The sequence below is a fragment of the Tachyglossus aculeatus genome, chromosome 19 (genome assembly GCF_015852505.1).
Source record: "Tachyglossus aculeatus isolate mTacAcu1 chromosome 19, mTacAcu1.pri, whole genome shotgun sequence".
NCBI classification, from domain to species: Eukaryota; Metazoa; Chordata; class Mammalia; order Monotremata; family Tachyglossidae; genus Tachyglossus; species Tachyglossus aculeatus.
This window is the reverse complement of record NC_052084.1, coordinates 26,067,618-26,079,657: the sequence shown is the minus strand read 5'-3', so window position 1 is coordinate 26,079,657 and position 12,040 is coordinate 26,067,618. Positions and strand designations below refer to the sequence as shown.

General features: G+C 42.0%; 1 protein-coding gene across 7 annotated transcripts in view; it reads right to left on the bottom strand.

The window, feature by feature from the left end:
• Positions 1-12,040, bottom strand: part of MYO6 (myosin VI) — a 172,731-nt gene that overhangs the window by 52,207 nt on the left and 108,484 nt on the right. For all 7 annotated transcript variants that reach the window (XM_038760724.1, XM_038760726.1, XM_038760728.1 and 4 more), the window contains exons 11-14: positions 10,614-10,794; positions 6,117-6,261; positions 2,591-2,748; positions 1,227-1,318 (exon numbers count right to left, since the gene is read on the bottom strand). In XM_038760724.1, the coding sequence (XP_038616652.1) occupies positions 1,227-1,318; positions 2,591-2,748; positions 6,117-6,261; positions 10,614-10,794 (576 nt within the window). The remainder of the gene's footprint in view (positions 1-1,226; positions 1,319-2,590; positions 2,749-6,116; positions 6,262-10,613; positions 10,795-12,040) is intronic.

The window sequence follows — 12,040 nt, the reverse complement described above, 5'->3', positions numbered from 1 at the left end:
AGTACAAGTTGGCAACATATAGAGACGGTCCCTACCCAACAGTGGGCTCACAGTCTAAAAGTCTCACAGTCTCACTAGTTCAAAAGCACAACTACCACAAAATGACCGCATGTTCAAAAACCTTACCCCAATTATTTTTCGGCTTTCGCACAATTGAACGTTTCACCAAAAGGAGAATATTAATTTCCAGGCTGAAAAATTTCTGATGGATGTAGATTTGTGGAAATAAAAACATAGGAGACCCCACTGTGCTCAATCTTCTTGCCAAATCCAGAGACCTCTACTTCATCATCATCATCATCATCAATCGTATTTATTGAGCGCTTACTATGTGCAGAGCACTGTACTAAGCACTTGGGAAGTACAAATTGGCAACATATAGAGACACTCCCTACCCAACAGTGGGTTCACAGTCTAAAAGGGGGAGACAGAGACCAAACATACTAACAAAATAAAATAAATAGAATAGATATGTACAAATAAATTAAATAAATAAATGAATAAATAGAGTAAAAAAATATGTACAAACATATATACATATATACAGGTGCTGTGGGGAAGGGAGGGAGGTAAGATGGGGGATGGAGAGGGGGACGAGGGGGAGAGGAAGGAAGGGGCTCAGTCTGGGAAGGTCTCCTGGAGGAGGTGAATGAATGCAGACCGCTGTCAAAATCGTCAGAACAAGTCAATCGTATTCATTGAGTGCTTACTGTGTGCAGAGCACTGGACTAAGCGCTTGGGAAAATAGAAACAAATGCTCCTCGAACTCTCAGCTGCCTTCAACATTGTTGACCATCCCCGTGTCCCAGAAACATTATTTAACCTGGGCTTCAATGACACTGTCCTCTCCTGATTCTCCTCCTGTACTTCTGGCCGTTCATTCTCAGTTTTTGTCATGGGTTCCTCTTCTGCCTCCCATGCCCTAATTTTGGGGGTCTTTCAGGGTTCAGTTCTGGGCCCCCTTTTATTCTCCATCTATACCCACTCCCTTGGAGAACTCGTTCGCTCCCACAGCTTCAACTACCTGGACCTGAATCTATCTCTCCGGCCCTGATCTCTGTCCCTCAATGGACACTCACATTTCCAGTAGTTAGCACTGTACTAAGCGCTTGGGAGAGAAAAATGCGATGGAATTGGCCGGCGTGATCCCTGCCCATAAATCACTTTTATCCCTTCTACCCGCGGAAAACAGTGACAGCCCAAATCTAGAGGGTGCTGGGAGTTACCTCTTTCAGAATCCTTTCATTGAAGAACTGCTGTAGCTTTTCATTGCAATAGTTAATGCAGAACTGTTCAAAGCTGTTGTGTTCAAAGTATTCTGCGAGAAAAGATGGAAAATTAGGGGGATGAATCACTGGTCTAATGGGTCTACAAATTAACCTTGGAAAAAGTTTCACTGCTCTGAGGATTTCATTCTGTAAACCTCTACTTGAGTGTTGCCAATCCCATTTAATGGTTAATTTCGCCGAGCGTAGTAATTCTCTTTTCAAGGGCTTGAATTCTGTCACACGGATACCAAGCCTTTGAAACTAGGATGTCATATTATGTAACCTCCTTTCAGGAAAGATGGTTACCTACTGTTCTAAGACTTTTTTGCTGTCCATAACACTGGAAGGAAAGATAACAGTAGGAGAAGAAGTATGTGAATGTCATACAGTAAAGACTTAGAAATGTATCCAATCTCAATTGGTGTTTCATTTTCTCAAACAAATTATACAGATATCAAGGTTATACATGGACCCATTAGCAAAATGACTCTCAAGTCTTAAAATTCTTTTGCAAGCTGGTCCTAGGTTTTTAATCACATTAGCCTAACAGGGTGGCCTTAAATGAAAACCCAACATCCTATAAAGCTGATTGAAAATACAATTTAAAAACCTGAAATCTGGGGAAGATTTCTATAAATCTCTATTCTATGTACAAAGCACAAAGGTTGACAGTCTGAACAATGGAAATAGATTGTCAGTGATTTCAACAGACAATTTTCACTTGAGATATTTGTTTGTAAAAGGGTCAGGGAAGAATATTCCCTTTATGTGTATGATACAAGAAAGCTCATGGCTAAAACTATCTGAATCTCAATGATTCTGTTAAACAACCTCATTTTTATGTAATCAATGTGAACCCCACGTGGGACAACCTGATCACCTTGTTTCCCCCCCCAGTGCTTAGAACAGTGCTTCGCACAAAGTAAGCGCTTAACAAATGCCATCATCATTATTGTTAGGAATGGAGATTACCATTCTTAAAAGTATATTTTTCAAAGAGTTTAGGATCATCTTTAACTTGATTCTAGATTGCATATTCGTTGTGGGCAGGGAACCTAGCTACCAAGTCTCTTGCACTGTATTCTCCCAAGCGCTTAGTACAGCGCTCTGCACACAATAAGCGCTCAATAAATGCCACTGTTCGAAAAATAGCAGTGTACTACAGAAAAACGTTTACAGTACGACTAATGGAAGATATGATAAACAACAAGAGGTCATTCTACATGAAATATTTGGATTAACTGCTTCCTATAGGGGGAAGGGTAGAAGTGGAATTGGTAGATCTTTGAACCATGAAGAAGATATAAAAGCAACCAACTTACCAAATCCAGCAATGTCTAGGACTCCAATAAAACAAGACGACGTCTCAAAGGGAAAGCACTGGTTGACTCTGTTTACCACATGATCGAAAAGGTGGCTATAAACAGTTTTTGCCAATGCATCCCGGGCACTGTTCGCCTGTTCCACTTTGAGAGGCACTCTGCGAGTAAGAATATAATCACAGAAATAACCGTTCGACTTCTTCAGCTCGGCTGAGTATTTCAGCACAGGGCACACTAAGGGACGCGTGTGGGAAATGCCCCGGAGCGATTCAACAGTTCAGTATTCCTGCATGGTTTCAGTTAACATAGTGCATGAGAGGTAGAAATAGACTTCTTTTCTTTTTAATCGAATTTGTTAAGCACTTACTATGTGGCAGGCACTGTACTAAGCGCTGGAGTAAATGCAAGCTAATTGGGTTGGACTCAGTCCACATCCTCCTAGGGCTCACCGTTTTAAACCCTATTTTTACAGATGAGACAACTGAGGTCTGCCCAAGTTAAGCGGAGAAGCAGCAGGGTTTAGTTGAGAGCCAGAAGGGAGTCAGAAAGACCTGAGTTCTAATCCCACCTCCGCGACTTGTCTGCTTGTGTGACCTTGAGTAAGTCACTTCGCTTCTCACTGCCTCAGTTCCTTCATCTGCAAAATGGGGATTAAGATACTGAGCCCTCATGGGATAGGGACTGTGTCCAACTTGATTAGCTTGTATCTACCACAGCCTTTGACACACAGTAAGCGCTTAACAAATATCAACATTATTATTATTATTATTATAATGTGATTTGACCAAGGTTTCACAGCAGACCGGTGGCAGAGCCGGAATTAGAACTCAGGTCTTCTGACTCCCAAGCTCATGTTCTTTCCACCAGGCCATGCTGCTACTCACCTCCCCTCAAATCCCTATTTCTAGGCATTAAATAATCGCATGAAAATACATTTCCCGGTTACTAAGGGGAGGAAGATATCGTAATGCCTGCTAACTGCCCTAATATTTAAAAAGCTCTGCAAAACGTCCGATGCTATTTGCAAGATCATAATTTTACAGTGAGCAGAACTGCAGTTTCCATTTCCATCAACCCAGCCTTTCATTATCACAAATAAGAACTGGTCAAGTGTGTTTAACAAACACTGTGAACGAGGATGATGGTACATAAGCTACATTAAATTATATCCGATGGGGCCAAGGCAGACCTTTATTCTTGTCTTCCAGGGTACGGGGATTTTGATTTATTACACAATAAAGGAATAAAAAGACATATTATAAATCGAGGATATTCAGGACATCAGAATTGTAATACCTACAAAGAGGCAATTGTTTGTGATTCTTTTTAACATGTGAAGTTAGAGCTTCGCAAATCAAATTACCTAGCTTCAACCTTTAAAGTTGGAGTCATCAGCCTACTGTGAATTTAGGATGCATTTTAAGAAGTTGCTCGGCCATAAAATCAACATGTTTTAACACTCTTTTATCGAATTGGAAAAGAACCCAACCACCCATATGAAGAAGGGCAGTACGGCCTAAAGGATAGAGCCCAGGCCTGGGAATCAGAAGGACCTGGTTTCTAATCTCAGCTCCGCCACATGTCTGCTGTGTGACCTCGGGCAAGTCGCTTCACTTCTCTGGGCCTCGGTTACCTCATCTGCAAAATGGGGATAAAAGTGCGATCCTCCCTCAGGACAGGGACTGTGTCCAACCAGATTACCTTGAATCTACCCCAGCGCTTAGAGCAGTGACTGGCACATAGTAAGAGCTTAACAAATGCCATAATTATTATTTGACCCTCTCCGTTAATTACAAACTTGGTTGTGAGCACTGTAAATACTCTGATATTCCAGCCCCAATATTCTTATTCTCCATTATTTCCCTTATCCCTAATATATTTTAATGTCTGTCTCCCCCGGTAGATGGTAAACTCCTTTGTTGTACTGTACTTTCCCACGCACTCAGTACAGAGCTCTGCACGCAGTAAGCGCTCAATAAATACCACTGACATTAAGACCAGTGAGTATGGTAAGACAGGGAAAATTAAGTAACAAAGCCGATGGTAAAAGAGTTTCTGTTTAATGTGGCTACACATGGGCAATCATTTTTTAAATTTTGTTCTTAGGGTATTGTTAAGCGTTCACTATGTACCAGGCACTGTAAAAAGCTCCAGGGTAAATACAAGATAAATAGGGCTGGCCACATTCCTTGTCCCGCTTAAGCCTCAGTCTTAATCCCCATTTTACAGATGAGGTAATTGAGGCAGAAAGAAGTCAAGTGACTTGTCCAAGATCACACAGCAAATAAGTGGTTGAAATTAGAACCTAAGTCCCGTGACTTGAAGGCTCTTTTCACTAGGCCAAGACGCTTCTCTATTGGAGGATTTTGAGGAGAAAGGAGACATGGGCTGAATGGTTATCGTGTTGGCTATTTTTTAGAAAAATGCTCCAGTCAGCAGAGTGAAATATGGACTGGAATGGGGAGAGACAGGAGGCAGGGAGGTCAGCCTGGAGGCCGATGCAGTAATCGAGGTGGAAAATGACAAGCTTGTTAGCAGCGTGGGTTAATAATAATAATAATAATAATAATAATAATGGCATTTGTTAAGCGCTTACTATGTGCAAAGCACTGTTCTAAGCGCTGGGGGGGATACAAGGTGATCAGGTTGTCCCACGTGGGGCTCACAGTCTTCATCCCCATTGGACAGATGAGGAAACTGAGGCTCCGAGAAGTTAAGTGACTTAGTGGAGATAGCACGGTCTTAGGAATCAGAGGTCGTAGGTTCTAATTCCAGCTCTGCCACTTGTCAGCTGGGTGACTTTGGGCAAGTCACTCAAGCTCTTTGGGTCTCAGTTACCTCATCTGTAAAATGGGGATTAAGACTGCGAGCCCCACATGGGACAACCTGATTACCTTGTACCTACCTCAGCGCTTGGCACATAAGAAGGCTTATCAAATACCATCATTATTATTATTATTATTAGCACTTGGATCGGCATGGCAACAGTATGGATGGAGCAGGAGGGGAGGGTTCGGGAGATGTAAAAATAGAACTGACAGGATCTGGGGAGAACTGAACGTGCAACTCGAATGAGCTGAGGATAATGCCAAGGTTATGGGCTTGTGAGAGAGAGAGGACAGTGGTGTTATCCACAGTGAAGCGATAGGGTTTGGATAGGAAGATGAGAAGTGTCTGTTTCGGATATACGTTTTAAGTCTGAGGGTTTGGCGAGACAGCTTACAGCTTCGTTCCTCACGACTTCCAAAGAAGCGATCTAAAGTACCGTAAACAATTTCATTAACGTGACACATCTTCTAGCGTACACGGCGCCGCGCCTCGCAGAATGAACGACGGTCGATGAAACGGCTATTGCCAAGTCCCGCTTCCACACTCCTCACCCGGCGGAGGACGGAGCAGTTTGGTTTAAAAGGGCTAACGCTCCCTCCGGTCCCGGGAAGCTAGCGGAAAGGGCCGATTCTCGCAAGTCCAAAATAAAGCAAGTCTGAGCGCGTTAGGTGACTGTTTCTGTGGTTTTTGAACTCACTTGATGACTGTTCCTTTGATGCCACCTGCTGTTGTCAGCATGACTCTGGACGTCAAACTCACGCGAAGATCGTCCCGATCCAAACCCAGCAGATCGGCGCAGTTTTCCAGCGACTGACTGCATTGATTCTTCAGAGCACAGCCGCCTGGAAGGAAACGACTGTGAGGATCGAAGTCTGCCGTAATTAACCACGCTGTAAATATTTCATGTTCTATATTCATATGCCGAAGGGACGGCATTACTGGTTGGATTAACTGGACCAAACCGGAGTTTTACGGTTCATTTCTTCAGGCTGGCCATCGCCTCACAAAGGTTCAGTACCCTTTGCGGATGAAGGGTCAACTTCTACAACTTCCTACGTTAAAAAAAAAAATCGCAAAAAAGTGACGGGCCTAAAAAAGAGAGGCTAGGCAATATAAAACTTCAATAATGGTAAGCACGTGCTCTATGTAACAACTATGAATAAACTAAAAAAAAATTGATTTTGTCATGAGGTTACCTCCTTAGTAAATGCATCTTTAAACCCTGCTACTTCCCCTACCTGTAATTTATTTGAGTGCCTCTCTCTCCCTGGCTAATATACTTGAGGGGTAGGGAAAGGGTCTATTAAATCTCTTGCCCTCTCCCATTTGTTTAATTCATTCAATCGTATTTATTGAGTGCTTACTGTGTGCAGAGCACTGTACTAAGCGCTTGGGAAGTACAAGTTGGCAACATATAGAGACGGTCTCTTTAATGCAGTGCTTGGCATAAAGAAACCACCAAATAAATACTACTGACACCCATCTTTTTCTTTTCCTACATACAATCTTCTACAAAGTATGTTGCAAGAAATGCTTGGTATTTCTGTTCTTGAATGATTTTTCTATATAGAAATACCACTAATATGGAGAGTGAAATTATGGGGAATTTGAATTCTGGTTATCTCCCCTCCCTCTGAGCCGCACCATTAGGTCCTACAGTTATTAAAGAATACATACATAACTCTTCAACAAATGTGACTATAATAATAAGAAGAAGAATAATAATGATGATGATATGGCATTTATTGTTTACTATGTGCCGAGTACTGTACTAAGCGCCGGGGTAGATACAAGATAATCCTGTTGGACACTGTCCATGTCCAGCATGGGGCTCAGAGTCTAAGTAGGAGCTAGTGGGATTTAATCCTCATTTTACATGTCAGGAAACTGAGGCACAAATAATAATAATAATAATTATGATAATAACAGTATTTTAAGCATTGTAATAAGTACTGAGGTAGATACAAGATAATCAGGTCTCAGAGGAGGCTCACAGTCTAGGTAGGAGGGAGCACAAGTATTGAATCCCCATTTTTCAGATGTGGGAACTGAGTCACAGAGAAGTTAAGTGACTTGCCCAAGGTCACACAGCAGATAAGTGGTGGAGCCGGGATTGGAACCTAGATCCTCAGACTCCCGGACCCGTGCTCTTACCACTAGGCTACGCCGTTTCTGTATAACCAAGGCAGGTGGGAAACACTGGAAATTATTCCAAAAGTCCATAGATTCAAGTGAGCCATGTTTTTGGAACCCTAGGGTTCTTCAAAGGTTGCAATTCCCTTTCTGATCCAAATTTGATGTCCCTTCCTCTTGACACAAATGACCAAAATTCTGTACTTCAGCTAGCCCATCAGTGGTATTCATTGAATGCTTACTAAAAATAATAATCATTATTATTATGGTATTTGTTAAGCGCTTACTATGTACAGGCACTGTACTAAGCGCTAGGGTTGGATACAAGCAAATTGGGATGGACACAAATTGGGAGATTGGGGCTCCCAATCTCGATCCCCACTTTACAGATGAGGTGACTAAGGCATAGAGAAGTGAAGTGACTTGTCCAAGGTCACACAGACGATGCGCAGAGCACTGTTCTAAGTGCTTGGGAGACTATAACAGAATTAGCCCATAAAGAGCAGCAGAAAACCAGAATCCAAATGTCAACTTCTTGGACTAACTCCAGGACAATGCCGGGCTTCCAGAGAAGGAAAAGATCCACGTGGAACTCCCTGATAATTTTACCACGGTCCTTTGGGAGAAAGGAAACCCAGCTACAAGTCCAAACATCAACAGCGTCGAGCGCTTTTCCGGCAGGCTGCCGGGAGACTCTAAAAACTGTGGATGTGAGCAAAGGCGCAGACTGATTCACAGAAGATGACTCAGATTAGAAGGAAAGAAATCCGGCCTCAGTGTCTCATGATCATAACAAAAAAAAAGCCTGTGACGTATCACAGGTAGAGCTAAGGCATCGCTCAACCAGTTGAGCGTAGCCAAGGTTGAAGAAATTCAGATCTCCCAATTAAAGACTTCATCTTCACCAAGGAAGCTGTACGGCCCTGCCAAAACCATTACAACACCATTCATCAATCAATCGATTGTATTTATTGAGCACTATGAGCAGAGCACTGTACTAAGCACTTGGGAGAGTACAAAACAACAGAATTAGCAGACACATCCCCTGCCTGTAATGAGCTTACAGTCTAGAGGAGGACACGTTCATGAGTCTAGATGCAAAAAGGGAATCCGGTCACGTTCGGCTACTGAACACACATTTATCCAGTAAGGAAGAGAAAACCCACAGAGCAGTGAGACCCAACTTTAGCTACAAATGAAACAGCAAAATGGCTGAATCTGTTGGCCACCCTCCTCGACTCCGCACTCAAGAAGGGAACTTAAAATATCCACCCTGGCTTTTCTTCACCGTGTGGGATGCTAAAGAATCTCTCACATTCTATTAAAAGCATCATCTTCGAGAAATAAGAGAGCCAATTATGGAAAATTTCAGGAAAAATCACAATGCTTTCCACCTCCAGGAAGATCCTGGCTAAAATTGCTATGGGTAAGCTATTAGAAAACAAAGTCAAATCACAACGCGATTCGCCCAGCAGTGTGGGAAGAGCACGGGCCTGAGAGTCGGTTCTAATCCCGGCCCTGCCACTTGTCTGCTCTGTGACCTTGGACCAGTCATTTCACTTCTCGGTGCCTCAGTTACCTCGTCTGTAAAACAGGGATCAAGACTATGAGGCCCATGTGGGATGGGGATTGTGTCCAACCTGATTCACTTGTATATACCCTAGAGCTTAGTACAGTGCCTGGCATATAGTGGGCACTTAAATACCAAAAAAAAAAAAAATATGTGCCTTGAAATCCACATGTAATCCAGAAGATGTGATTTCATCATGATGGAGATTGCAGAGAGCAACAGAAAAAGCTCCCTATTGCTTTCTTAGCCTTACAGAAGCACTTGTGACCGGCAATAAAACTAGGTTCTGGAAACTAGCAAAGCTGTTTAGGAAAGGTCACCCAATCCAAAATTTAGAGTGTCCTATCTGACCTTTTTCGAGCTGTTGAAATTGTCCTCTCCTACGCTTGAAGACGCAAGAGGGATTTGGAAAATGGTGTCAGACTACTTCTGATCCGCTGAGAATCCCTTCCATCTCTATCATCATCTTTGAGACAGTCATGCACGGCACTACTATAATTCAAGGCACGACAACTAGAGAAATAAGAACCACTCTGCACGGCATTCAAATCGCTGTTCCAGAAAAGTCTTAGATGGTAAGCTCACTGTGGGCAAGGAACGTGTCTATCCTTCTGTATTGCACACACCCAAGCACTTAGTACAGTGTTCTGCATTCATAGAGCGCTCAACAAATACCACTGATTGATTATCCCGCAACCACAAGCTTTTATTAGCCTCCAGAACATAATACTGTCCCCAATTTCAGCTCCATCAGCAGAATACACTTTGATGACCTTGAAATTGGATTCAAGTCGGATAGCTTTCCAATATTCTTTTTACACATTCCTTTAAAGAACTGAAAAGTTTTTACATGTTGCATTTATATCAATCATATTTATTGAGCGCTTACTGTGTGCAGAGCACTGTACTAAGCGCTTGGGAAGTACAAGTTGGCAACATATAGAGAGAGTCCCTACCCAACAGTGGGCTCACAGTCTAGAAGATCAGGCATTAAGCATTTAAAAACTAATTAAGGCAGAGAAAACCACCTGTGAAAAGATGCTGCCATTCCAACGATTCAAGAAAATGCTTCTCAGGTCTCTCGCAATTCCGGGAACTCAAAACAGCTCAATGGGGGCTATGGAAAAATTGCTCACCGTTTGGGTGAAATTTAATCTGCCCAGGTTTAAGTGTACCAATTAACCACCTGAAAATAGCAATCAGCATCACCCTTGCGGGGAGAAAGGATTTATTCTCCATAAGAAAGCAATCTGCCCGCAATCACCAGCAGAATCCACACCACAGCTTTTACCAAGAGTAAAGATATATTAAGCACGCTTGGTGGGATGGTAAACTCTCATGTCACAGTGACATCAGCATTTAATAATTTGTCATCCAAGATTTCAAATCCAAAATGTAGGAGAGAGAAATGACCGAATTTGTTTCACAATTATCTGATCATGAGACTTTATGACTCTAAATGTAGAACAAATACATTTGAATTTTAATAACCTGATGTGCTTCCAGCTTCCTCAAAATCAATATTTCCAAGGTGCAGGACGCCAGCTACTACACGGAAAAGATCGAGTTTTTCTGCATCATCCAAGCCAATCTTTTTCATAGCGGTACACATCCTATTGAAATCTCCATGGTCATCTAAGAGAGGATCTTTCATTGAGCCTAATTTAAGATGCTACGAAATGAGAAGAAATACCAATTATTTCCACATCTTCCGGCAATTTGTCAGCTAAGTACCACAAAAGGTCTAAATCCTTCATGATGCAACACACCGTGTGCAAAAATAAATACAAAACTCACAAAAGTCTAGTCATTTGAACACTTAAAAGTTCATACGCTCTTGTCAAATTAAATACAAAGCTATTAAATTGGTATCCTAAAGCATAATCATAATTAAGGTATGGATTCTTAGGGTTTGAAACATACATAAATGAAGGGAAACGCTTTCAAAATTTTAGATGAAGCTTGGGCTTAAAATTTTTTAAATCAAGGGCTTTATTTTAGTTTTTATTTTTACAATTCGCCTGCAGTTTTGAGGGGAGGGGGTCAAGAGGACTCCTTTCTGATGCTTACAAATGGCTAAAGTGGCTAAATGAACGCTGTATTGTTGTATTGTACTTCCCCAAGTGCTTAGTACAGTGTTCTGCACACAGTACATGCTCCATAAATATGACAATGAATGAATGTTTGACATTAAAGTGGGACAGAGACTGTAGCCAACCTGATTGGCTTGTATCTACTCCAGCGTTTAGTACGGTGCTTAGCACATAGTAAGCACTGAACAAATACCATAAAAAATGTTACCTGCAACAAACTAAAGTTAACTCTAGTTTTGGTTAATTTAGGACTCCACTGATAATCCAAACATGGCTTAGCCCGGGAGTCAGAGGACATGGGTTCTAATCCCGGCTCCATCACATGTCTGTTGTGTGACCTTGGGCTAGTTACTTAAATTCTCTGTGCCTCAGTTACCTCATCTGTAAAATGGGGATGAAGACCGTGAGCCCCTGGTAGGACAATCTGATTACCTTGTATCTACCCCAGAGCTTAGAACAGTGCTTGGCACACAGTAAGCACTTAAAAATACCATACTCATTTGATTATTACTATTATTATTATCCTTAAACAATAGATCCCAGGCTTTAAATGAGGGTTGAACACTAGAATGAAGATGTTCTCAAAACTGTTGAACGAAATCTGCACCTTAAGTGCCCGCAATCCAAGGAAGTTCCAGCCTCTTATTAGAGCACGGAGAAAGGACATTCCCCCAAAAGAAGATATTCAATATGCTTTTTAAAATGACCGAACCTTCCAGGCATCTTATTCCCAGTTTAGTGTTGATTCTATTGAAGGTGGTAACAATTACTGGCAAATCATTCCACAAAGAATGGTTTCATAAACTGACGATTACAGAGAAAACA